Source organism: Cricetulus griseus, chromosome 9 (assembly GCF_003668045.3).
Source record: "Cricetulus griseus strain 17A/GY chromosome 9, alternate assembly CriGri-PICRH-1.0, whole genome shotgun sequence".
Taxonomy (NCBI): domain Eukaryota; kingdom Metazoa; phylum Chordata; class Mammalia; order Rodentia; family Cricetidae; genus Cricetulus; species Cricetulus griseus.
The window spans coordinates 5,021,747-5,043,902 of record NC_048602.1 but is presented as its reverse complement, the minus strand read 5'-3'; the positions used below and the strand labels follow the sequence as shown (position 1 = coordinate 5,043,902).

General features: G+C 52.9%; 1 protein-coding gene across 2 annotated transcripts; it reads left to right on the top strand.

The window, feature by feature from the left end:
- The first annotated feature begins 1,439 nt into the window (after positions 1-1,439).
- On the top strand, positions 1,440-21,912 carry Dmkn (dermokine). 2 transcript variants are annotated; one of them, XM_027431088.2, is made up of 20 exons: positions 1,440-3,522; positions 3,714-3,890; positions 3,983-4,039; positions 4,263-4,307; positions 4,461-4,655; positions 5,503-5,547; positions 5,951-6,007; positions 6,174-6,224; positions 8,765-8,812; positions 10,491-10,550; positions 10,695-10,742; positions 11,271-11,318; positions 14,951-15,007; positions 15,637-15,681; positions 17,479-17,526; positions 17,629-17,679; positions 17,978-18,046; positions 19,630-19,656; positions 20,678-20,725; positions 21,594-21,912. In XM_027431088.2, exons 1-19 carry the CDS (start codon positions 3,145-3,147, stop codon positions 20,723-20,725), a joined length of 1,554 nt encoding a protein of 517 aa, XP_027286889.1. In that variant the 5' UTR covers positions 1,440-3,144; the 3' UTR covers positions 21,594-21,912. The 2 variants fall into 2 exon arrangements, with proteins under 2 accessions (XP_027286889.1, XP_027286891.1); XM_027431090.2 differs by lacking the exons at positions 1,440-3,522; positions 3,714-3,890; positions 3,983-4,039; ... (9 more) ...; positions 14,951-15,007; positions 15,637-15,681 and adding an exon at positions 15,910-16,063.
- The last annotated feature ends 244 nt before the right edge of the window (positions 21,913-22,156 follow it).

Below are 22,156 nucleotides of genomic sequence, written 5' to 3'. Positions count from 1 at the left end.
GCATGGCCGTCTAGTGAGTGAGTCAGCACCAGCAGGTCTCCCTCCAGGGTCTATGATCTCTCTGGTCGTGAGCTTTTGACCAGGTTTACAGTACCATACACAAAATCCCTTCGGAGGAGCAGGTCTCAGAACCAATCAGAAAGTGATTGGTTACTCTCACAACCGTCATGCCACTATTGCCCAGAGGGTGTAACTTCCCCGGCAGTTTGTTACTACAAAGTGGAGGCCCCAACCCTGGAGAAGACCATTTGCTCTTTCAGTCGCCTGCATGGTGCCTTCCAGCACTATGAGAGTCAGCCAGCTGGGAGAGTTTCCTGATCAGCTCCAGACTGATGTCTTGATGCCCTGTAACTAAAGTGTGCAGGTGCCACGGAGTCCAGAAGAGGGCGCTGGATCCCTGCAACTGGAGTTAAAGTCCGATGTGAGCCACTTGAAATAGGTGCAGGGAACTGAATTCGGGTCCTCAGGGAGAGCAGCAAGCACTCTTAATCTCTGTGTCATCTCTCAGCTAACTTTCCTTTTTAACAAAGAAGACCCAGGAACTGTGGCCAGCTACAAAACAATGTTTGCTTTACTCTGTGCTTTTCTGGTAATTTCTACCTAAGATCCATGTGATCCCTATATCTTTATTTTTGAGCAATATAAAGTATTTTATTTATTATTTTTATTATTATTATTATTATTATTATTATTATTATTATTATTATTATTACGTGCAAACATATCCCTGTGAGTGCATGTCTGGAAGTCAGAGAACAATTTTCTTTTCTTTCTTTCTTTCTTTCTTTCTTTTTTTTTTTTTTTTTGGTTTTTTGAGACAGGGTTTTTCTGTGTAGCTTTGGAGGCTGTCCTGGCACTTGCTCTGGAGACCAGGCTGGCTTTGAACTCACAGAGAGCCGCCTGCCTCTGCCTCCGGAGTGCTGGGATTAAAGGCGTGCGCCACCAACACCTGACCCAGAGAACAACTTTCAATCTTCCGTGTGAGGTCAGATGATCAAACTCGATGGTTAGCCTTGGTGGCAAGTGAGCCATCTTGCCAACCTGTAAAATGTTGTTCGTTGTTTGTTTGTTTGTTTGTTTGTTTGTTTGTTTGAGATAGGGTCTTGCTATGTAACCTGTGCTGGCCTTGACTTCCACGTTTTGTTGATCTGTGCCACCATGCCAGGCTCCTGTGGTAGTCTTAAGAAAGAAAGTAAGCTTCTATAGAGAGAGCAAGCATCCCATCGGTGGAGATGGGACAGGGCGGGCGTTCAGGACCAGGCACATGAAGCCTGGCCAGGGCGACCACAAAAGGACTTTTGAGTCAGTGGGCACTCTGTCCGGAGTTCCTCCTCTACACAACCTCCGGGTGGGATGGGTGGGGCCAGGGACTGGAGGCTCTGTCACTCATCCCGGGGCCCCAGATTTCCTCCTGCACCCCCCTCTTCCTACATGGCTTCCGAGCAAAATCAAAATTAATTCCATCTAGACAAGAAAGGGTTGGTGTGACACACTGGAGCGACAGACAAGGCTTCGCAGTTCAGGCTCTGCCAAAGGCAGGTCTGGGCTTGGCTCTTGGTTCCACTGCAGGCCCTCTTGTGTTCTCTGAGCCACAGTGTCTAGATGGAGGGGGGAGGGAGTTAATAAAAAGAGCCGTCTTTCAGGCCTGGATGATTCTGACCATACAGAAGCCGGAATAGAAATCTGGATGCATAGAAAGCTTTGGACAAACTGGAGCTGTGATTATTATTATCATTATTATAGCAGCAGTAGCAGCATAACTAAGTGTCAGCAATGAAACAGAAGGGGGAAGGAGCGGGGGACAGTCAGCAATGGTGTTTATACACAGAGAAGTGTTGAATGTTACAAGTTGGGGTGCGGATGTTGGGGTGGGGAGAGACTGAGAGACATTGAGAAAGGCAGATGGAAACTGGCCCCTCCTAACTAGGTGATGAAGCTAGGTGATACAAGACAGTTCCAAGTGGGAGGACCCAGGGCCCCTGGGAACACAGAAGCAGTCACACTTGTCAGACAGGGATGAGCTGTGGGGAGGATGCCCGGGTTCCCCACTGGAGCTGTGACCGAGGGTGAGGGCCAGGGGGTGTTCTAGTGCTGTCCCCTCCTCCCTTGCCAGGGCTGCCCTGGCCCCTGGGGAAGGCAGCGGGTGTCAAGCAAGCAGCATGGTGGCTGTGGGCTCTCTTACAGACACACATGGCCCTCCATCCAGGTAAACAGGATGGGTGTCTGGGTCAGCTTCTCCCTCCCTTGGTCTTTCCCGCCTACTCTTCCCCTGGGGGTGGCTGACCCGCCCAGCTCCCCTGTTCCGCGCCCAGGGCCCCTGAGCTCTCAGTGACAACTGCCCAAATCCTTCCTTGCTGGACCACTCACAGAGGGGTCCAACTCCTTCGACACCAGGGTCCCCAGAACCTCAGAACTCAACTGCAGCCCCAGAGTTCCTAATGTCTCCTGGGCTGTGGAGATTGCAAGGACAGTCACCTGCAGGCAGAGGCATGCCAGAGGAGAGGTGGGAGCAGGAAATGCCCACTGGACTCAAGGAGGGGCCAAGAAAGGTCACCTGTCTCCTGTCCTCATGTCCCTGAGCTTGATGGCTTACTTGGGATGGGTCCCCTAGCATTGTGGCTTCCCTCTCCTTATACCCTTGGGGGTCTCGCCTTTTGGGAGTCCTGTTTCCTAAGTACCCCCACCCTGCCACCTCCAGAGGGCATCGACACCTATCTCCTCAGATGCTCCTGTCCCCACCCTGTGCCCCAAATTCCTGGGGTTAGGCAACTGGAACACCTTTGCATCCTTCTCATTCTATTTTTCCCCTCCCTCCCTGATGTCCGGCTCTCTCTGTTTCAACACAGGCTCTCACTCACAATTAAGCTTCATTACCCTATCGGTGGATAGGCCCTGAGTCACTGGAGGAGGGATCTTGGGCTGCCCAGCCCTGATACCTTCTCCCAACCTACAGTATAAGGGGTAGTGGCGAGAAGGAACACTCTGGAAAGCAAGGGAGTCTGGGAACAGAGAGAGAGGGGGCTGTGGGTCCTCAGGAAGGTAGAGTAAGCCAGCAGAGAAAGAAAGGCAGGAGGGTCCCATAGTCCAGAGGAAGAGAGAAGGGAACAGGAAACAGATCGGGCCTCAAAGATCCTCAGGGGAGCCATGAAGCTACGGGGGTCCCTGGCCTGCCTCCTGCTGACCCTATGTCTGGGTAGCGGGGCAGCTAGCCCACTGCAGAACGGAGGAGAGGGCGTAGGAGCAAGTGCCTCACAAGGAATGGGAGACGCCATTAGCCACGGAGTTGGAGAGGCTGTGGGCGAAGGGGCTAAAGAAGCAGCCAGCTCTGGAATCCAGGACGCCCTTGGTCAGGGGCATGGAGGGGAAGGTGGCTATGCACTGAGGGGGGCCCGAGGGGATGCTTTCGACCACAGGCTTGGGGAAGCAGCGCGATCTCTGGGCAACGCTGGCAATGAGGTTGGCAGACAGGCCGAGGATGTCATTCGACGAGGAATAGATGCTGCTCACAACTCCGGGTCTTGGGTGAGTGGTTGGGGAAGCTGGGTGCTGCCAGGGGCTGAGGGTGGCTGGGGCAAGAACCTTGAGAAGTGAGCCGAAGGGTGAGCAGACACTTCCCTGGGAAGTGTTTCATGGATCTCTCTACTGCATAGTCTCTCTCTCCGCTCCGACTGTCAGAGCTCGGCACACTGAGGACAGGTGTGTTGTCCTTTCAGGGGACATCTGGAGGCCATGGAATGTTTGGCTCTCAAGGTGGTTTTGGAGGCCATGGCAATCCCGGTGGTCAAGGGACTCCCTGGGCCTCAGAAGGCAACTTTGGCACCAACTCTCTGGGAGGCTCTGTGGGTCAGGGTGGCGATGGCAGTTCATTCGGCTACAAGGCCAACGCGCAGGTAAAGTCACCACCCAGACCCATCCCTCAACCCTGCCCTCCCCACCCCTCCTTACCCTCTGCTTCCTAAACTGGGTTTCACCCTCCCTGCAGGGGGCTGTAGCTCAGCCTGGCTACGGGGCAGTGAGAGGCAACAACCAAAACTCAGGGGTAAGAGAGAAGGGAAGGCTGTCTGGACGGGTGTGACAGAACGGGGTCGGGGGTGGGGTGAGGAGGGGGGACAAGGAGGAAAGGAAGGGGTGGGGGAAGGGATGGAGATTCCAGGCCAGGAACTGGAAGTGGGTGAGGAAGCCAAGACACAGGCAGCAGAGAGGCCTGGCCTGTGAAGGTGGCTTTGACATCTCTGCCCTTGTGGGGTCCCTTCCATTCGCAGTGTACCAACCCCCCATCGTCTGGCTCCCGAGAAAGCAACTCTGGGGTAAGAGGAGGCGTGGCCTGTGGTTCCGCTCTGGGAAGGCTGGGGTGCACGGCTTCCTAGGTGGGCTGAGGTTATGCAGAGCCAAGGAAAGAAAGGGACAAGTAAAGTGTAGGGCCCTGTCCTTAGCTGTTGCTTTGTTCTGCTGTCCCGCAGGGAAGCAGCGGCGGCGGCGGTGGCAATGGTGGCCACGACGGCAGCAGTGGCAATAGTCACAGCAGCAGTGGCAATAGTCATGGCAGCAGTGGCAATAGTCAAGGCAGTAGTGGCCACGGCAGCAGCGGTCATGGCAATGGTAACCAAGGCAACGGCGGCCAAGGCAACAGCGGCAGCAGTAGTTCTGGGTCCCGGGTAAGTTTCTTCCTGGGGATGGGGTGATGATGGTCCTGGTGGTGAGGACCCAGGCTCTGGGGTTTCCCTTAAAGCTGGGTGGCTTCAGTGACAGTGGTCATCCTGAGACTCCTTCAGCCCTGGCTCCCCACCCTCCCAGGTCTAATTACGGGGTTCCTTAGTAGGGGGTGCTGGCTCCCTTCCTGTGCACGCTGCCATGGTGGGAGAGTTCTGGCTCGGGTCTAAACTTTACTCCTTGCTGAGAGTTAGGGGATGGAAGAAGACAGGTCGGCAATGGATGACATTGCTCTCTCCAGCACCTGGAAGGCTGGGGCAGGGGGATTGCTGTAGAGTTTGAGGCCAGCCAGGGCTACATCTAAAACAAAGCAAACAAGACATCCCCACTTGTTTGGAATGCTTGGGGATAACGCGGGAGGGGGTGGGTGTCTCCATGGAGACTTAAGGGCGGCTGTGGTGTAGACAACACTGGTAACTCTGCAGAGGTGAGGCCCCCACGTGATGGGTGGGAGAGCCGGAAAGGTGTGCCTGAGAGATGAGCTCCAAGAGAGGGTGTCCAAACTCAGGGTCATACAGTGCCCTTAGGGGTCTAGGGAGGCAAGTATGAGCTGCAGTGCTTGTGTAGCGTGTACAGAGACCTGTGTTCCATCCCCAGTTCCCCAGGAGCCAAGTGTGGTGACACACTCCTGTCATCCTAACCCCTGGGGGTGGCGGCAGCATCAGGAGTTTTAAGGTCATCCATGGCTACCTAATGAGTTCAAGGTTACCCTGGGCTACGTGAATAAATAAACAATAACATCACTGGAGGCTTTGTGTGCAGAGCCTGAGAGTGCCCTTTCTCTCCATTCAGGAACTGGAGACGTCTAATTTTGATGAAGGCTATTCAGTCTCCAGGGTAAGGACTCTAGGGTCCCTTCTTCCTTTTTTTTTTTTTTTTTTTTTTAAGAAAGGGTGCATAAAGAAGGGACAGGCCCTAGCCTGACCCCTAATGGCAGCTTCTTTTAAAAAAAATTCATGAGGGGTGTGTGTGTGCACGCTTGCGTGTGTGCGTGCGTGCGTGCGTGTGCGTGTGCGTGTGCGTGTGCGTGTATGTGTGTGTGTGTGTTGGAGAGCTAACAGCTCAGACTCCCAAAGTCACTGTGTGTTTCCAAACCCCAGGCCATACCTGGCCTTCTTTTACTGAAGTTCAATTGCCTCTAGCAACCAGTTGGCCAAAGGTGAGGAAAGAATGGAGGCCGGGAACTCCTGTGTCGCCTTGCACACACTTTTAAGACATCATGCTGATTCTTTCCTTGCAGGGAACTGGCTCGTCCTCGGGCAGCCGAGGTGGCAGTGGCAGTGGGAACAAACCCGAGGTGAGTGGCACAGATGCTGGGAGAGAGGTCAGGGCCGGGCTGGGCCGGCTGAACATGGGGGGCATTGCTGTCTCCCAGGGGGAGCTGGTTATTATGCTGTCATGGAGACTGAGATTGTAGATCAGTGGGAGATTGAGAAAAAAAAAAAAAAATCTTTCCTTCACAGTGTGACAACCCTGGGGATGATGTGCGCATGGCCGGAGGCTCTAGGAATCAGGTGAGAGGCAAACTTCCGTGCACAGCGCCAGCCTTTCATCACTGTGACGGTGCTGTGGCCCCAGGAGCCCACTCAGCTCAGCCCCAATGCAATCCTTGGAGGGAACCCAAACATAGACCCCCGAAATACTGAGTCTCCAAAGTCACAGTTGGAGAACAGGACAGCATTCCTTCTGCAAGTGCGTGCGTGCGTGCGTGTGTGCGCGTGCGCTCACTCTTGCACATGGCCAGGGACTGAACCATAGGCCTTGTTCATGTAGGCAACCGTTCTACCACTGAGCCACAGCCCTTCACTGGGGGGTTCTGGGGTACTCTAACTGCTGAGCAACCATGCCCTCCCAGCCCCTCAGTGCTGAGTTCCAGACAAGTAGTGTTCTACCATGGAACTAGTCTTCATTCTTATTTCTTTGACTCTTTCTTTCTCTCTTCTTTTCTTTTTTAAGACAAGAGCTCACTAACAGGGTCAGTTCAGATTGGCCTCAAACCCACAGCAATCCTTTTGCCTTAGCCTTATAAATTCTGGGATTACAGGCATGACTCATCAAGGTCAGCTTCTTTTTAGTTTTTTTTTGTTTTTTTTTTTTTTTCAAGACAGGGTTTCTCTGTGGCTTTGGAGGCTGTCCTGGAACTAGCTCTTGTAGACCAGGCAGGCTGGTCTCCAACTCACAGAGATCCACCTGCCTCTGCCTCCCGAGTACTGGGATTAAAGGCGTGTGCCACCAACGCCCAGCCAAGATTTTATTTATCTATCATGTATACAGTCTTCTGCCTGCATGCTAGCAGAGGGCACCAGATCTCATTACAGATGGCTGTGAGCCACCATGTGGTTGCTGGGAATTGAACTCAGGGCCTCTGGAAGAACAGTCAGTGCTCTTAACCTCTGAGCCGTCTCTCCAGCCCCTCTTTGTAGTTTTTATCTTGAGACAGGGCTGGCTTTGAACCCCCTAAACAGTAGCCCAAACAGGTCTTAACCGTGGATGGCAAACTCTTACACATTGTGCTTTGCTTTATATCCTGAATTGGTGTGAGGAATCCATGTGTAAACCAGTCTCATTCTGTTTATTTATTTTTTTAGAAAGGCTTTCGCTAAAACCCAGGCTAACTTCAGACTTGTGATGCTCCTGCCTCAGTCTCTGGAGTGCATCGCCATGGCCACCTTCAGTATTTTATCAGCCCATTTTAGAGACAGTCGTGTCAAATGTCCCATCATCCCTGGCCAGTGAACTCTAGTAGGGGAGTAGCACACATAGGCACCTTCCTTAGTTGTTCTGGAAATCTGGGCAAAAGGGTCAGCACCCGCAGTGATGCTGGCTGACATCACTGTGACACTCATGTCCACACCTAGAGGTCTTGTGCAAAATGCAGGTTGAGCCAGCAGATCTGGGGTGGGGCTGGGACTCCGTGATTCTCATCCTTTCCCTGGAGATGCTGAAGCAGCTGAAGCTGCTGGGCTGGGTGGGCCCTGGTGGATTCCGAGTGCAGCAGAGGTCACTGGGTAAGGGGCAAGATGGGATGGGGAGAAGACGGAGAGGAGGGGAGATTGAGCAAGAACTTGTATATTAGGTGGTAACTTGTATGGGTTCCGGGTTTTAAGAGCAAGGCTTCCAACTTGTTAACTCTTGTTCCTCTGTCTATCTATCTATTTTCATCTATCTATCTATCTATCTATCTATCTATCTATCTATCTATCTATCTATCTATCTATCTTTCAATCAACTTTAAGAACATAGGGAGTCAGCTTTAGTCTCCCCACTCGGGAGGCAGAGGCAGGCAAATCTCTGTGAGTCCCAGGACAGCCAGGACTACACAGAGAAACCCTGTCTCAGAAAAAACAAACAAACAGAGTCAGCAACGTCATGGTTGTTTCTATGGTTGTTGCTGTTGGTGTATTATTTTAAATGTCTCCATTATTTTCTAGTGTTTACGAGTGCTTACATAATTTTATTTTTTTCTTCTTTTCTTCCTTTTATGGTACTTTAGCAGAGAACAGGGAGGTCCCAGAGCTCCCAGGGGACATCAGGGCAGGGGGACAGCAGCCTTTGAGAGTAGAAACTTTGCTGGCAAAGAAAACAGTAGCCACTGGTCTTTAGCAGCAATGCTAACAGGGCAGGAATCCCACATCCTGGTCAGGTCTGCAGCTAGCTCTGGGAATGAGGAATGGACAATGGAGCTGCTGATCTCTAGCTTAGGAAGTGGCTAAGCAGCTTAGCTGCATACCGCCTGCCGCAGGGACCCAAGGGCTTGCCAGCCGCCACTCCCTTTCTGCCGGGTACAGACACCAGCCTATCTGGAGTTTCTAGTCTGTCGCTTTAGTCCAGCAGCCTGGCCAGGGGAAGACTCAGATGACTTGGTGGCATTGGCGTTTCTCCCGGGTTCTGGAGAAATGAGTATTAGCAGACGGTGATGTATTAGGAAGCAGACGTGAGCAGTCACCGGGCCACACAGGAGAGAAGGTGCTGTCCACACTCCCCTCTCCACCCCTGCACCCCTCTGCACTGCCCTCTCCTCTTAAATTGACTTCTGCACTTTATGTCTCCCTAGGAAAGTAGAGAAAGCAGCCGGCTCCTTGGGGGTTCCCATGACTACCAGGTAAGGCAGGGGACAGCCAGGGTGGCTTAGCAGAAGGAACAGTGGAGGGTGGGACTAGCAGCTCTAAAAAGGATGAGTGACTATCGGGAAAACAAAATGGCTGCTGGGCTCTCCCTCCCCTCCCCTACCATTGCTCCTCTCCTCCTTCCATTTGGCATCAGAGCCATAACTGATGGCAAGTGGGAAATCAGACAACAGTAACAGAAAAAGGACAGAGATCAGTCCTGGAGGGAAGACTCACAATCCTAATGACTGGGGAGGGTGAGGCAGAGGCTTGCAAATTCAAAGACTGCCTGGTCTGTAGAGTGTGTTCAAGGACAGTCTGGGCAATGAGACTGAGGATAGAGAGATCCTATCTTAAAAAGTAAAAGAGAATTGGGCGTGACTCAGTGGTAGAACCCCTGCCTAGAATCCCCCAGTGAGGGGCTGGGGGCGTGGCTCAGTGGTAGAGCCCCTGCCTAGAATCCCCCAGTGAGGAGCTGGGGGTGTGGCTCAGGGGTAGAGCCCCTGCCTAGAATCCCCCAGTGAGGGGCTGGGGGCGTGGCTCAGTGGTAGAGCCCCTGCCTAGAATCCCCCAGTGAGGGGCTGGGGTGTGGCTCAGTGGTAGAGCCCCTGCCTAGAATCCCCCAGTGAGGGGCTGGGGGCGTGGCTCAGTGGTAGAGCCCCTGCCTAGAATCCCCCAGTGAGGGGCTGGGGGCGTGGCTCAGTGGTGGAGCCCCTGCCTAGAATCCCCCAGTGAGGGGCTGTGAATGGGGCTCAGTGGTAGAGCCCCTGCCTAGGATCCCCCAGTGAGGGGCTGGGGGCGTGGCTCAGTGGTAGAGCCCCTGCTCAACATATGTGAGATTCTAGGTTCTATTTCCAGTGATTCCTACCCCCGCAATAGAGATCAGGGGAGTATGCATGCATACGTGTGTATGTTCATATACACACCCATACACACACAAACACATGTGTACATTTCAACCTGTTTAATAACTAAGTATTGAAAGTGGAGAGTTGCTGAACTTTGGGTATGAAGCCTGTTAAAAGTCAGGTCTGCCGCTCCTCATCTATGCTTCTTCAGGCAAGTCAACTGACCTCTTCTGAGCCTGGCTCGCTTGCCTAAGAAGGGACAGTGAACCCTGACCAACTCATCTTCCTTAGCTAGTGTAGACTTTTCTGTATCCTGGTCAAACCAAGGTGATGCAGGGTCCAGGCAGGCAAAGCCTGATACTGCCTGTGGGACACTTGTGGAGAAATGAAGTCATCTCAGAGGTGTCCTGTGCGGGTGTGCTTGGCGCACAGTAGGAACACACGCCATGTCTCGTCATTTTCACTGGCCTTTGTAGGGGCCAGGCAGAAGAAAGTGGAGGCAGAAGTCTGTCAGTCAGCCACTGTGGTGGATCGCTGTAACCACTGTTAAACCCGGGAGGCTGATGCAGGGGCATCACTGCAAGTTTGAGGCCAGCCTGGGCTACATAGTGAGCATGTGTCTCAAGAGATCGGGTCAGCTGTGTGGCTAAAGCCATTCGTCTTTTTGAGCCAGGAGTTCAGGGGTGGGAGAAAGAAGAGAAAAGGCTATGGTGAGGAGAAGAGACTTGGGGCCAGTGGAGGAGATGGGTGGGCCTGGGCTAGACTGGCAGGCACTTGTGTGACCGTGAACATGAGCCTGGAACATGGCTTCCTTTCCCTTTCTCAGGAGCATGGGTCCAGTGGGGATGGTGGACGCAATGAAGCTGTCAGTGGACTCAAAGCTATGGTGAGTGAAGTTCTTACTCCACCCTGGGGCTGGGGTGTCAGGCACACCCGGTCTTCTTCCTCCCTGATGCCCACACCCCTTGCCTCTGCCTCTTGCTCACAAAGTGGACTCTTAACCTCCTGCCGTTTCTCACCCATTCTTTAGAACTCTGACCCATCTTCCTTGCCCTTCAACTTTGACAGTTTCTGGGAGGTAAGTTTTGAAAGCTTGCTCGGGTCCCCTGAGGAGAAGCAACCCTACTTCCTCAGTCCTCCGCACCCCAAGAGAAAACCGTGGCCTTGATCTTTTATTTTAAAATTTTGTAACTTTATTTTTATTTTATGCATATGAGTGATTTGCCTGCATGTATGTCTGTGTACCACACGGTGCCAGCAGAGGCCAGAAGAAGGCATCAGCTCTCCTGGAACTGGAGTTACAGATGGTTGTGAACCTCCGTGTGGGTGCTGGGACTAGAACTCACTCAGATCCTCTGGAAGGGCAGCCGGTGCTCTTAACCACTGCTCTGAAGCAGGCAGGCAGGCAAAGCCTGATACTGCCTGTTGGCCACTTCTGGAGAAATGAAATCGCCTCAAAGGTGTATCTGGAGACTCAAAGGTCTCCAGCTTGGCCCTTGACCTTTTTCTAGCCTGAAACACAAACAAAACAAAACAAAACAAAACCCCCAAAGTCAAGCCTTGTTTCTTGATCTGATTTGGACATTTCTTTTTGTTTTCAATGCAGAATTTTAAATCCAAGTTGGGTTTCATTAACTGGGATGCCATAAACAAGGTAAGGGCCACAGGCCGTGCCACTGATGATTTGAGAGCAGAGGACCAGACAGAGGCGAGCTAGACATCTTCATGGTGATGCAGAGGGATGGTAGTGATGACTACTAAGAAGGTGGTTAGGCAAATGCTCAAGCCAAAAGAATCCAAAACCTGGAAAGACAGGGTGAACTGGGGAATTGTTGGGTGCTGGCAAGGAGCAGAAGGGATGGGTGTCTTTAATATCTCAAGGTAAAGAAGCAGGTGACTCCTCAGCCTCAGTCTCCCCTTTAGACCTGTGAGGTGCAGGTCTGTCATCTTGGCAATTTGGGAAGAAAGGACAGTAGGGTTAGCAAATTCAAGGCTACCCTGGACTACAGAGTGAGTTCATAGCCTGCTTGGGCAATTTAAGGAGATGATACCTCAAAATTAAAATCCACCAGTGAAGGTCTGAGTTGAAATGAAGCCTCTGCCTAGAATCCCCCAGTGAGGAGCTGGGGGCATGGCTCAGTGGTAGAGCCCCTGCCTAGAATCCCCCAGTGAGAGGCTGGAAGTGTGGCTCAGTGGTAGAGCCCCTGCCTAGAAATCTCCAGTGAGGGGCTGGGGCGTGGCTTAGTGGGAGAGCCCCTGCCTAGAAATCCCCAGTGAGAGGCTGGAAGTGTGGCTCAGTGGTAGAGCCCCTGCCTAGAATCCCCCAGTGAGAGGCTGGGGATGTGGCTTAGTGGGAGAGCCCCTGCCTAGAGTCCCCTAGTGAGGGGCTGGGGCGTGGCTTAGTGGGAGAGCCCCTGCCTAGAATCCCCCAGTAAGGGGCTGGGGGCGTGGCTCAGTGGTAGAGCCCCTGCCTAGAATCCCCCAGTGAGGGGCTGGGATTATGGCTCAGTGGTAGAGCCCCTGCCTAGAATCCCCCAGTGAGGGGCTGGGATTATGGCTCAGTGGTAGAGCACTTTGTGTTTTGGCCCTAGGTTCAATCCCAAGTGCTGAAAAAGAAAATTCTTTAAACTAAAATTAGGGCTGGAGAGATGGCTTGGTGTTTAAGAGCACTTGCTCTTGCAGCAGACAGAGGTCAGATCCCAGCAACCACATCAGGCAGCCTACAACTGCCTATTAACTCAAGCTCCAAGGGATCCAATGCCCTCTTCTGGCCTTTACGGGTACTGCTCCCCAACACACAGAGACAGACACACAAATAACAAATTTAAGAACTAAAAAGGTAAACATTTTTAAAAAATGAAAAATAAACTCCAAGTTTGCTCTTTTAAAAAGCCGTCTAAACAGGCACACCTGTCATCCACAGTCGCGGTTTCTGCCTGGGAACTTTTTCTTTGCCCTTCATCCTCTCATTTCCCAGCAAGCTATCGCGATAACAAACTATCCTGGCCAGGGGCATCACTGTGATAGGGATGGATAGGGCGAGGAGAAGAGGAGGCTTCCCCGCCCCTGCTGTGAGGATTGTACTCGAGCCAGGTCACTCCTAAGCCTATCACACATCTGGTACCCAGCAGCTCCCCCTGTCCATTTTCCTGTGGCTCTGGGTTTTCAGTCCACATATGGCCTTGTAGGGTCACTCACCTTCTCATTCAGCAAATTCCTGAGAGTCATGCCTACTCAGTCTGCCCAATCCCTTTTGTATAGAGCTGGGGATTGAATCCAGAGTTTCACCAGGGCTGGGTAAGCAGCTCTATCACTGAGCCACACCCCAGCCCCTCACTGGGGGATTCTAGGCAGGGGCTCTACCACTGAGCCACACCCCCAGCCCCTCACTGGGGGATTCTAGGCAGGGGCTCTACCACTGAGCCACGCCCCCAGTCCCTCACTGGGGGAGTCTAGGCAGGGGCTCTACCACTGAGCCACGCCCCCAGCCCCTCACTGGGGGATTCTAGGCAGGGGCTCTATCACTGAGTGACCTCTATAGCATTCTTTTTCACTTCTTATTATGAGGCAGAGTTTCACTAAGTTGTCAAGGCAGTCCTTGAACTCTGCCTTGTCCTCCTGCCTCTGCTTCCTGAGTAGCTGGAATGACAGGCCTGAGACACCAGGCACAGGAAAATTGGAGGTTGTTAAGAAATGACAGTACACACCCAAGAGACTGGGGTGGCCTTCTCATGAGTCACCGAGACACATTTAAAAAAAGAAGAAGAAGAAAAAAGAAAAGAAAAAATATTACTTACTTGCTAAAGTTTAGAAATTGGATGGCATCACTTAATGACTTAGGTGTCTGGCTGATCTTGAAAGAGTTGGCCTCTCTGGGATTCCCTTTCCATGGCACAGAGTGGTCCTACTGTGTGCTGGGGATCCTTGCTCTCCAGTAGGTACTCTGACCCTGTCAAGCATTCCAGCCACCTGATTGGCCCTTTGAATGGCTAACATTTTAATATTTATCCTAAAACAACCTGTCCAAGATTTGGGGTCTTCATGGGAGACTGGGCAGTGGTGAAATGGGGACGAAATTTTGCAAACTTCAGGAAAACCTGTTTAAATTCTGCGAAATGAGGCAAAGGTATGAGAGACAGGTGTTTCCCCGTTGCAATGTGTTTCTGGTTTAAATGAACACAATAATTTCTGCCTTATTTTTGTATTTTGTTATTTAACTCTGAGACAGAACCCCCAATGTAGCTCAGGCTAGCTTTGAACTCACTAGGTTGCCCTGGTTTACCTCAAACCTGAGCATTCCCTGACTTGGCCTTCTGAGTGCTGGGATTCCAGACATGCTACCACCTTGCCTGGAATGAGTGGTCCATTTTTTTTTTTTTAAGAAAATAGCTCCGGGTGGGGCAAGCCTTCTTGCTGTGGTCCCTAGGGGACTTGAGGTTCCCCTAGGAGACCAGGGCACAGGCTGGCACTGCGCCAAGCATTTTTGCCCATCCGAGGAATGCTAGCTAGATGGGATTCACAGGGACTGGCCTCCCAGCAGGTCAGTCTGGAGGAAAGTGGTAAGCAGAACTGGACAGGACAGGGCACCCAGCTCCAGTCTTCCCCAGTGGGAGGGGGTGAGGGAGCTAAACACTTCAGCCGGTGAGGGATGGGCTCTAGCCCAACCAGGGACCCGTGGCTTGTGTGGAGTGATGACAGTGTCTTAAAAGACCCATGCAGAATTAAGAGCAGGGTTCCCTGTCAGCCCCGGACCCCACCCCGCCCTCTGCTTCCCAGAGACACCTCCTTCTCTAGCTTCCTCTTAGAACCCCCATTTCTCTGCTCAGGACAAAGGGAGCTCTCACAAACCATGACCACCAGATGAGGAGCTACCAGCTGGATGGGAGTCCCCACCATTCCCTCACCCCGACTCTCACCCCGCCCCCTGGAAATAAACCATAGCTGTCCCACACTGCCGGTCTCCGGTCTCCGTTCCTTTCTTCGCCTCCACTGTTGTCCTGGGAGGGGGTACAGAGATGTGCTGGTGACTGTGGTAGCCCTGGGTCCTAAGGGCTTTGTGACAGTCGTACCAAGGAGAGGGACAGAGCTGGGCGTGGGTAGGCATACAGCATCCTCATGTAGCCAGTCTCTCTCTGTTTCCAGGTTCTGGTGTCCCTAGGGAACCCCAGAATGCCTTGCTCACATTAGTCACAAGGCAGCTCTGGAGGCTGAAAGGGGGAGTCAGGGCTTTGGGGGAGCAGGGCTTTGGGCTCCCGGCTAACGTGTTCCCCCATCTTTCTTTCACAGGGCCGCCTCCCGCCTCCCAGCACTCGGGCCTTACTCTATTTCCGCAGACTCTGGGAGGTAGGAGAAGTCCCACTCTCCAAAGACCTGGGGACCCTGGCCATCACGCCCACTCTCTTCTCCCTCAAAACAGCTATTGTCCACCTGCCACAAACATTGTCCCTCTTTTGGGGGGTGTTTGTTTCATTTCTGCAATGCTGAGGCTTGAACACAGAGCTTTTCACCTCTGTTACTAAGCGACATCCCCAGCTCCTTGCTCCTTTTTTTTTTTTTTTTGCTGTTATTTTATGGTTTTGAGAAGGGATCTCCCTATGGAGCCCCAGCTGCCCTTGAACTTGCTAGCTAGCCCAGGCTGAGCTTGAATTCACTGTGTAACACAGGCTAGCTTGGAACTCACAGCTTGTCTTGTCTTGTCATTCTGAGCGCAGGGGCTCGGGGTGTGTGCCGCCACACCTGATGACTCTTATTCATCTTTGAGATAAGCCATCTCGTTATATTTTATCCCCAGCACTATCTCAAACTCAAGCACCCCCCCACCCCCCAATTTCCCGTATGCTGGTCTTCACCCAATCTCAGGCCACACCTGGCCTTTCCAACAGCCACCTGGCACCCTGCCCAGTGTGTTCTCATTCCCTACCCTTTGAGTTCTGGCACCATGGGCATGCTCTCATCTCTCCTTCTCCTTCCAGAATTTCAAACGCAATACTCCTTTCTTCAACTGGAAACAGATTGAGGTAAGGGGCTTGGGCAGACCTTCTCATTTGGGGGTGAGGCAGCCGAGCTTTGGAGACTCAGGCCTGGCGGTCCCTTGACAGATAGGTGGCTTAGTGACGTTCCTGTCTGGGTTTTCTCCTTTTCCACGACGAGGGAGGACACCTTCCCTTCCCACTGTCTTTGGTTTATGCAACTCTGAGTTGGGTGGAGTGGGAGTGACAGGGAAGCTGTGAGTCACCGAAGCAGGAGTGAGGTGGGAGGGGTCTCCCTAGGATAAAATCCCGGGGCAGGAGGCTTGGGACTCACTCATTACACCAGAGCAGAACCATGAAGCCAGCCACTGTCTCTGCTCTGCTGCTTATCCTGCTGGGTGTGGCCTGGCGTGGAGACAGCCACAGCTGGGTGGGTACTGAGGGAAAGTGGGTGGAGGGGAGACCACAAGATGGGGCTGGAGAAAGGGCTCAGGGTCAGTTCTGAAGCAATGGCAAAGGGGTACAGGGGAGGAAAACCCGGGGGGGAATCAGGCATTCCGGCAAGTGCAGGAGGCCTGGACAGCTGGGGCTTGGGGGGATGAGCAGGTCCACTGTGTGATGTACAAAGCCACACCTCAATGCTGTGTGACTGGTAGCTCTGGGAACCAGAACCAAGGCAAGGCTGTCGGGGTTCCTCATGCACACATGTAGGATCAGAGTTACAACAGTGTCATTTCTTTCAAGAAAAAACTAGAAATCGGATTTTAAATCATTTGCAACTTTTTTTTAAGAAGACCAAACAGAAAGTGTCTAGAGGCCTGTGAGTGGCCAGTTTGTGACCTCAGTGCCAGAGCTGATAGTGAGGAAGTGTGGCTCAGTGGTAGAGCCCCTGCCTAGAATCCCCCAGTGAGGGGCTGGGGGCGTGGCTCGGTGGTAGAGGCCCTGCCTAGAATCCCCCCAGTGAGGGGCTGGGGGGCGTGGCTCGGTGGTGGAGCCCCTGTCTAGAATCCCCCAGTGAGGGGCTGGGGGCGTGGCTCAGTGGTAGAGCCCCTGCCTAGAATCCCCCAGTGAGGGGCTGGGGGCGTGGCTCAGTGGTAGAGCCCCTGCCTAGAATCCCCCAGTGAGGGGCTGGGGGCGTGGCTCAGTGGTAGAGCCCCTGCCTAGAATCCCCCAGTGAGGGGCTGGGGGCGTGGCTCAGTGGTAGAGCCCCTGCCTAGAATCCCCCAGTGAGGGGCTGGGGTGTGGCTCAGTGGTAGAGCCCCTGCCTAGAATCCCCCAGTGAGGGGCTGGGGTGTGGCTCAGTGGTAGAGCCCCTGCCTAGGGTGGGTTTGATCCTTACTGCCTGTATCAAATGTGGAGGAGCTGTGGAGTGTGCGCTCTAAGTGCTTCCTTGCCAGACTTCCCTTTTCTGGGAACTACCCTAACCCTGAGCTTCCTGGAGAACAGCACCAGAACAGAAGGATTAAGAGGCAGCAGGGTCTAGTGTGTGCACGGGGCTGGCTGGGGCTGAGGCACACACGTGGGTTCATCTCCTTTGTTATTCTAGCACCGTCTCTGCTCAGAGCTCCCAACCACGCGGCAGGTGTGGGGGTGGTGCTGTTGCCCAACGGCCCCGAAACCCTGCAACCCTGAGTGTGGAAATCTCTGTCCTGTATCTATCTGGGCCACCGGCATCCTCCAGTCCTACTGGACTTGGCTGGGGCCATTACAGGGGTGGAGAGGGATAGGCAGAGCCCCAAGAGGAAGTGGGGCATGGAGCGGAGGCAGCACAATGTGTGGGCTTTGGAAGCTGGCAAGGCCCGGAGGGCAGCGGCCAGAGCCACTGACCATAGCTTCCTTTTTTAGGGCTCAGATCTTTCGTCACTGCAGAAGAGGGCAGGTGGTACTGATCAGGTGAGTGCCTCTGTCTACAGGCGCCCCTGGAAAGTCTCTCAGCTCCATTCGTAAGACTGGCTAATCTGAAATTCTCTCTTTTACCCCCACCCCACCTGATAGTTTGCTCAGCCCGAAGCAGCAAGACAAGAGGCGTCAGCTGTCACAGCCAAGGCAAGCTATCTCCTCCCCGGCCCCCTCCCCCAACATAAATGCCACCCTTTCTCCTGGTCTCCTACCCTCACCCCCATGTTGCACTTGAGGATAGGGGCCAGGGAGGAGGAAGGGCCTGATGGGGTGGGCTCCAACTGGCCTTGTTGGGTAACACGAAAGAAAGCCAACGTTACAAGGAGGGGACAAAGCATGGGCTCCTAAGAAACCTGCTTTCTGGGCAAAGAAGCGAAGTGTTTTTTACACAATGTAATGCCATCTTCTCTCCTCTGCACCCCCTATGTCCTTCTGTTTCCCCCAGAACTACTATAATAGCCAGCAGGGGAGTCCTGGTTACAACTGGCAATACTATGCCAAGACCACTGCCAAGGTGAGCTTTGAAAAAGTTTTGTTCTCTGTCTCTGCTCTCTTTCTTGTTTTGGTTTTGTTTTTTTTTTTGTTTTTGTTTTTGTTTTGTTTTTGTTTTTCGAGACAGGGTTTCTCTGTGGCTTTGGAGGCTGTCCTGGAACTAGCTTTTGTAGACCAGGCTGGTCTCAAACTCACAGAGATCCACCTGCCTCTGCCTCCCAAGTGCTGGGATTAAAGGCATGCGCCACCAATGCCCGGCTCTCTCTCTCTCTCTCTCTCTCTCTCTCTCTCTCTCTCTCTCTCTCTCTCTCTGTGCGTGTGTGTGTGTGGTGTGCTCGGAGCAGGAAGAGGCTTGCTTCCTTTCTCCATCACACTGCTTTGTAAGGGGGACTCTAGTGTGTGTCATCCCGTCCTGTGTCTCGTGTCATTCCACAGACTTGCTTCATAGGGTGGCTTTCTTGCCCTTCGTGGGGCAGCCGCTGGGGTGGAGGGATACCCCACATCCTAGAAGCTAAGCTTAGGGACTCTTTGGTGGGAAACTGAATTCTTCGAGCCTCTTTGGAAATTAAAAAAAAAAAATGATGGGGAGGGGACAATTGAGAGCTTGTTTTGCATAGCTGCAGACAAGTCAGTCTTAGGGACCCATGAGCTGACTCAGCGGGTAAAGGGGCTTGCTGCTAAGTCTCACAACCTGAGATCAATCCCTTGGACACACATGGAAGAAGGAGAGAACTGACTCTTCTACGTTGTCTTCTGACCCCCACGTGTGCACTGCGGCCATATACATACATATGCAAAATAAATAAATAGCAGGCAAACAAACAAAAAGCCAGAAGGCAGTCCTAGGAGTTAGGGGCATGGCTCCCCTGTAGAGTGGCCATCTACCAGAGGCAAGGCCCTGGGCTCCGTTCCTGGCATTGCAACCGATGCCGATCAGCCAGCCATTCAACCAGCCAAGAAATAAGCAAGGTGATGTTTTAACACCAGAGCGTGAATATGGTAGACACTAGGTAGGCTGGTGAAGAAAAAAGCCAGGCCCGGGACTTCCTTCTGCTTCTCAGAACAGTGAAGTCCTGGCTCGAGAGTCCTCTCTAAGATTAGAGAACTTGCAGCCTGTGGCGTATCATCCCGGCTACCTGGGTTGGGGTGGGGATGGTGGCTGAGGCAGGAGGATCACAAATTCAGGGACTGCCTGGGCTACAGAGTTCACATCTAACCTGGGCAACTTAGAGGGATTCTGTCACAAGATATAAAGGTCAAAAAGGGACTGAGGACATTGCTCAGTGGTAGGACACTTGCCTAGGTATGCGAGAGGCTCTTTGACTTTGAAGTAAATGCCACCAAGGCATCATCTGACCTCTATCCACCCCATGGAGGGGAGAGCTCTACTCCTGCTCCTCCACCGTGTTGCGGATTTGGGGTTCATTCATTATTCAGTGTCACCCTGGGGGAAAATCCACAGACTGAGTATTCACGGCCAGCCTGAAGGGCCTTGCTGGTAATGTTGACTTGTGCCTGTGAGGGACCTAGGGAAGCCTGAGGCCAAGGTAGAGAGGGCTGCCACGACCCTGTGTCACCTCCTTTGTTTGATCTTCTCTTTCCCAGGGAGGAGTCACACCTTCGTCGTCCTCGGTGAGTGGGGGCGGGGATTGAGAAGAGGCAGCTGAAGACAGAGGGACCCCAGGCTTCTGGGGGTGACAGGGCGCAGAGAGGGGCCTTGGTGGGAAGCCCCACAGTGGGTGAGGGACAAACACTCCATGCAGACAGAGCTTAGGTGGGAAGTTTTATTGGGGGAAGGGGAGAGAGTAGGGGAAGGGAAGGGAGGAGAGAAAGACACACACACACAGAGAGAGAGAGACAGAGAGAGAAAGAGAGAGAGAGAGAGAGAGAGAGAGAGAGAGAGGAGAGGACAGAGAGACAGAGAGAGACAGAGGGAGAAGGAGAGGGAGAGGGAAAGAGACAGAGACAGAGAGATGGAGAGAGAGAGAGAGAGAGAGACAGAGACAGAGAGAGAGACAGAGACAGAGAGAGAGACAGAGGGAGAAGGAGAGGGAGAGGGAAAGAGACAGAGACAGAGAGATGGAGAGAGAGAGAGAGAGAGAGAGAGAGAGAGAGAGAGAGAGACAGAGAGACAGAGAGAGACAGAGGGAGAAGGAGAGGGAGAGGGAAAGAGACAGAGACAGAGAGATGGAGAGAGAGAGAGAGAGAGAGACAGAGAGAGAGAGAGACAGAGACAGAGAGAGAGACAGAGAGGAGAGGAGAAGGAGAGAGAGGGAAAGAGACCGAGACAGAGAGATGGAGAGAGAGAGAGACAGAGAGAGAGAGAGAGAGAGACAGAGAGAGAGACAGAGGGAGAAGGAGAGGGAGAGGGAAAGAGACAGAGACAGAGAGATGGAGAGAGAGAGAGAGACAGAGAAAGAGGCAAAGACCTGCCTGCCTCTTGAGAGGAACAGCTGGACAGAGAGATTGGGAGTGGGTGGAGCTTGTCTCTTAAAGGGACCTTTTGCACCTGAGTACAGAGCCAGGGCACTGCTTGCCAGGCATGTAGGGGTGACACACTCTGCCAGGTCCCTGAGGGGTGGGGCCAGGTGTGCCTGGATGCCAACAGAGGTAACAGAGCGATGTCCACTCAGCCATTACCCTTGTCTTACAGGCTTCCCGGGCACAACCTGGCCTGCTGAAGTGGCTGAAGTTTTGGTAGGTAGGTGTCAGGGAAGCCACACATGGCCGGATGTCAGCAGTAGAAGTGGCCATCTCTCGGGCAGGCTGGGAGCTGGGCATTCCCTTGGGCCTCAAGGAGCAGCAGCAGCAATCAGGTTTCCTTGGGGTGCTTACTGAAGAGGGATGAGGGAGAGCACCCCACTTGTGGGGCCTGGAGAAAGATTCTTTAGAAAACGGCCAGGACACATTGGGACTGTGTATGAGTGAGGGAATGCTGTCTGTGGGTGAAAGGCTGCAAGGGGGGGGGGGAGTCTACAAAGGCACAGAACCAAGGAGAAGGCTGGCCTGAGGTACTTACGGACAGTGAGCCTTCCAGGAGACAAAGGTTCAGAGGCTCGGTGAAGTGAGGCCCCAGGATGGACGTCCGTTTCCCTTGGCGCTGTTTCGTTTTTCCGTTTTTGAGACACGGTCTCTCTGTGTAGCTTAGGGTGGTTCTGAACTCCTAATTCTCCCAGGTGCTGGTGGCACAGGTGGCACACACCACCATGCCTGGCCTGGAAAGTGGTTACTGAGTACCCCAGTGAGACCACAAAATTTGTTTTATATAGAAGTAAAAGTGGCCAGGCAGTGGTGGCGCAAGCTTTTAGTCCCAGCGCTTGGGATCTCTGTGAGTTCGAGGCCAGCCTGGTCTACAGAGAGAGTTCCAGGACAGCCAGAGGGTCACAGAGAGACCCTGTCTAAAAAACAAACAAACAAACAAACAAACAAAAAAAGACATACAAGTGAGGTGACTGAGGGTGGACGGGCAGGAATGTTCACAAAAGGGTTTGTTCTCCATCGATGTGGGAGCGGCTGTGTTCTAGCATTTGTTTTTCTCCTCCTTTTGTGTTTTTTTTTTTTTCTTCTAGAAAATTCCTTCTAGTTACCGATGACGCTTCACGAACACAGGTCTTCAGGGAGCTTGACTGTACTTACCCACAATCCTCTCTGCTGTGACAGACCTGCCTGGGCATCGACATCCCCCAGCAGCCCACCTGGGGACCTGGTCCACTTGTCCTCACCCTTCCCATTCAGCTGTGGTGTCTGGGAGACAAGTCAGCCTCACTGGATAGCCAGCCAGCTTCTTCACCGTCTCCCGTTTGTGACGGGAAGTTCCCCTGACAACGCAGTAGGAACTTCCTGCTTTATCTCTGTGGAAATAAAACACAGCCTCTTTTGTTTTCCTGAGACTTTCTCAACTTGTCTTTCTTTAATATCATTCTCCTGACCTGGGTGTGGGGGAGTGGGGAGGTGTGTGGATGGCTGAGAACCTTTCTCCCCAGCCTGGAATGAAAGATGGGGTGGCTGGAGAGAGAAGAGACCCGGGCTTAGGTTTGGGTAGCCCGGGTCTCAGCGAGTGCAAGCGTCTCCATCTGCGAAAACAATTTTTGCCTAACATACAAATACCACGTTTACTGCAGCTGTAGGTGTT

Excerpts from the sequence above, each read along its gene's own strand:
- Dmkn (XM_027431088.2), top strand. The coding sequence starts at position 3,145 with ATGAAGCTACGGGGGTCCCTGGCCTGCCTCCTGCTGACCCTATGTCTG. Across the intron at positions 3,891-3,982 it reads GCTACAAGGCCAACGCGCAG|GGGGCTGTAGCTCAGCCTGG; the intron begins GTAAAGTCACCA and ends CCCTCCCTGCAG. Across the intron at positions 8,813-10,490 it reads GGGGTTCCCATGACTACCAG|GAGCATGGGTCCAGTGGGGA; the intron begins GTAAGGCAGGGG and ends TCCCTTTCTCAG.